The sequence below is a fragment of the Haemorhous mexicanus genome, chromosome 16, assembly GCF_027477595.1.
Source record: "Haemorhous mexicanus isolate bHaeMex1 chromosome 16, bHaeMex1.pri, whole genome shotgun sequence".
Lineage (NCBI taxonomy): Eukaryota > Metazoa > Chordata > Aves > Passeriformes > Fringillidae > Haemorhous > Haemorhous mexicanus.
The window spans coordinates 2,215,430-2,217,419 of record NC_082356.1 but is presented as its reverse complement, the minus strand read 5'-3'; the positions used below and the strand labels follow the sequence as shown (position 1 = coordinate 2,217,419).

The window sequence follows — 1,990 nt, the reverse complement described above, 5'->3', positions numbered from 1 at the left end:
CAATGTAGTAGTAGAAGTACAGCTCCTGGTTTATACAGTCACTGGGTGCCACTGGAAAAACAAACACTGAATTTAAAATGTATAATCAAAGATTTTGGTGTGAACAAATTCTCAAAAGTATAACAACTGTGCCAGCAGTAAAAAATGCATGGCACAGAACGAGCATAAATATGTAACATCATAACAGCTATGCAGGAGAATGACTATTTATTGCTACTGAAAACCATCTGTGATCATTTTCCTCAAGGCAGCCTTGAGCTCCTGGTTCCTCAGGCTGTAGATGAGGGGGTTCAGGGCTGGAGGCACCACCGAGTACAGAACTGACACTGCCAGATCCAGGGATGGGGAGGAGATGGAGGGAGGCTTCAGGTGAGCAAATGTGCCAGTGCTGAGGAACAGGGAGACCACAGCCAGGTGAGGGAGGCAGGTGGAAAAGGCTTTGTGCCGTCCCTGCTCAGAGAGGATCCTCAGCACAGCCCTGAAAATCTGCACATAGGAGTAAACCATGAACACAAAACAACCAAAGGCTAAAGAGGCAACAACTACAATAATTCCATGCTCCCTGAGTTTGGAGTGTGAGCAGGAGAGCTTGAGGATGTGTGGGATTTCACAGAAGAACTGGCCCAGGGCATTGCCATGGCACAGGGGCAGGGAAAATGTATTGGCTGTGTGCAGCAGAGCATTGAGAAAGGCACTGGCCCAGGCAGCTGCTGCCATGTGGGCACAAGCTCTGCTGCCCAGGAGGGTCCCGTAGAGCAGGGGTTTGCAGATGGACACGTAGCGGTCATAGCTCATGACTGTGAGCAAGGAAAATTTTGCTGTGGGGAAGAAGAAAACTAGAAATAGCTGTGCAGAACATCCTTTGTAGGAGATGTTCCTGGTGTCCCAGAGGGAATTGTGCATGGCTTTGGGCACAGTGGTGCAGATGGAGCCCAGGTCAGTGAGGGCCAGGTTGAGCAGGAAGAGAAACATGGGCGTGTGCAGGTGGTGGCCGCAGGCTACGGCGCTGATGATGAGGCCGTTGCCCAGGAGGGCAGCCAGGGAGATGCCCAGCAAGAGGCAGAAGTGCAGGAGCTGCAGCTGCCGCGTGTCTGCCAGTGCCAGCAGGAGGAAGTGGCTGATGGAGCTGCTGTTGGACATTTGCTCTGTCTTGGCATGGGGGTCTGTAGAATAAGTAATCATGCAATACTTCAGTTTGTGGAGAATTTCAAATATCCCAGCACAGCCTGGGGGCACTTTCCCTCCACTGCCTGCCCAGGGCTCTGCTACCTGGAGCTGTCCCTGCCAGCAGCTGCTCCCTGTGCCCAGGACTGGGCCATGTCAGTGCTGCCTGAGCGCAGCTCAGCCCTGGGGGCTCAGCTCTGCCCTGCAGACCCCTCCCAGCTCTGGCACTGCCCAAGGGCAGCTCTGGCTCTGCAGGCTCTGATGGGAATGTCAGAGCAATCCTGAAAAGGACTGGAAAAGCGATGCTGATGCTGCCCTAAGGAACCCTGTGCTGATTTCTGGCACTGCCTGGTATATTCAGATCTCAGAGAATTTTTTTTTTTTTTAATAATTTTTCTCTGTCTAAAGTGAGACAGGAATATCTAAGTGCATTTTTCTATCCAGGCATCCCAGAGAAATGGATTAATAAAGCAGGATTTTTTTGTTTTATGCAGACCCTGCTTTGCTGTGCTTATCATTTAATCTACTAGGAAATACCCTGGAGATCAGTGTCATGCTGGGAGCATCCCTTAACAATGTAGCATCCTCACCACACAACAGAAACTCTTCCAAGCCTTACCAGCTGTCTCCTCCCACCCAGATCTGGTCCCACAGTGCTTAGAGCAGCTGCCAGGGCTGTCCCGGGCAGGCAGCAGAGTCCCTGCCCCAGCAAAGTGCCCTGGGCTGCAGGACCCTGCTCTGCAGGACAGCCCTGGGCACCCCTGGCTGCTCTGCACAAGAGACAATCAGAGAATGTACTCACAGCGTCTGGAGGCGTTGGGATGTT

At 52.1% G+C, this 1,990-nt stretch overlaps 1 protein-coding gene across 1 annotated transcript; it reads right to left on the bottom strand.

The window, feature by feature from the left end:
- Nucleotides 1–213: 213 nt before the first annotated feature.
- LOC132334551 (olfactory receptor 14J1-like) lies at nt 214–1,140 on the bottom strand. The gene has a single exon (XM_059860656.1). It carries the CDS (start codon nt 1,138–1,140, stop codon nt 214–216), a length of 927 nt encoding a protein of 308 aa, XP_059716639.1.
- Nucleotides 1,141–1,990: the final 850 nt, after the last annotated feature.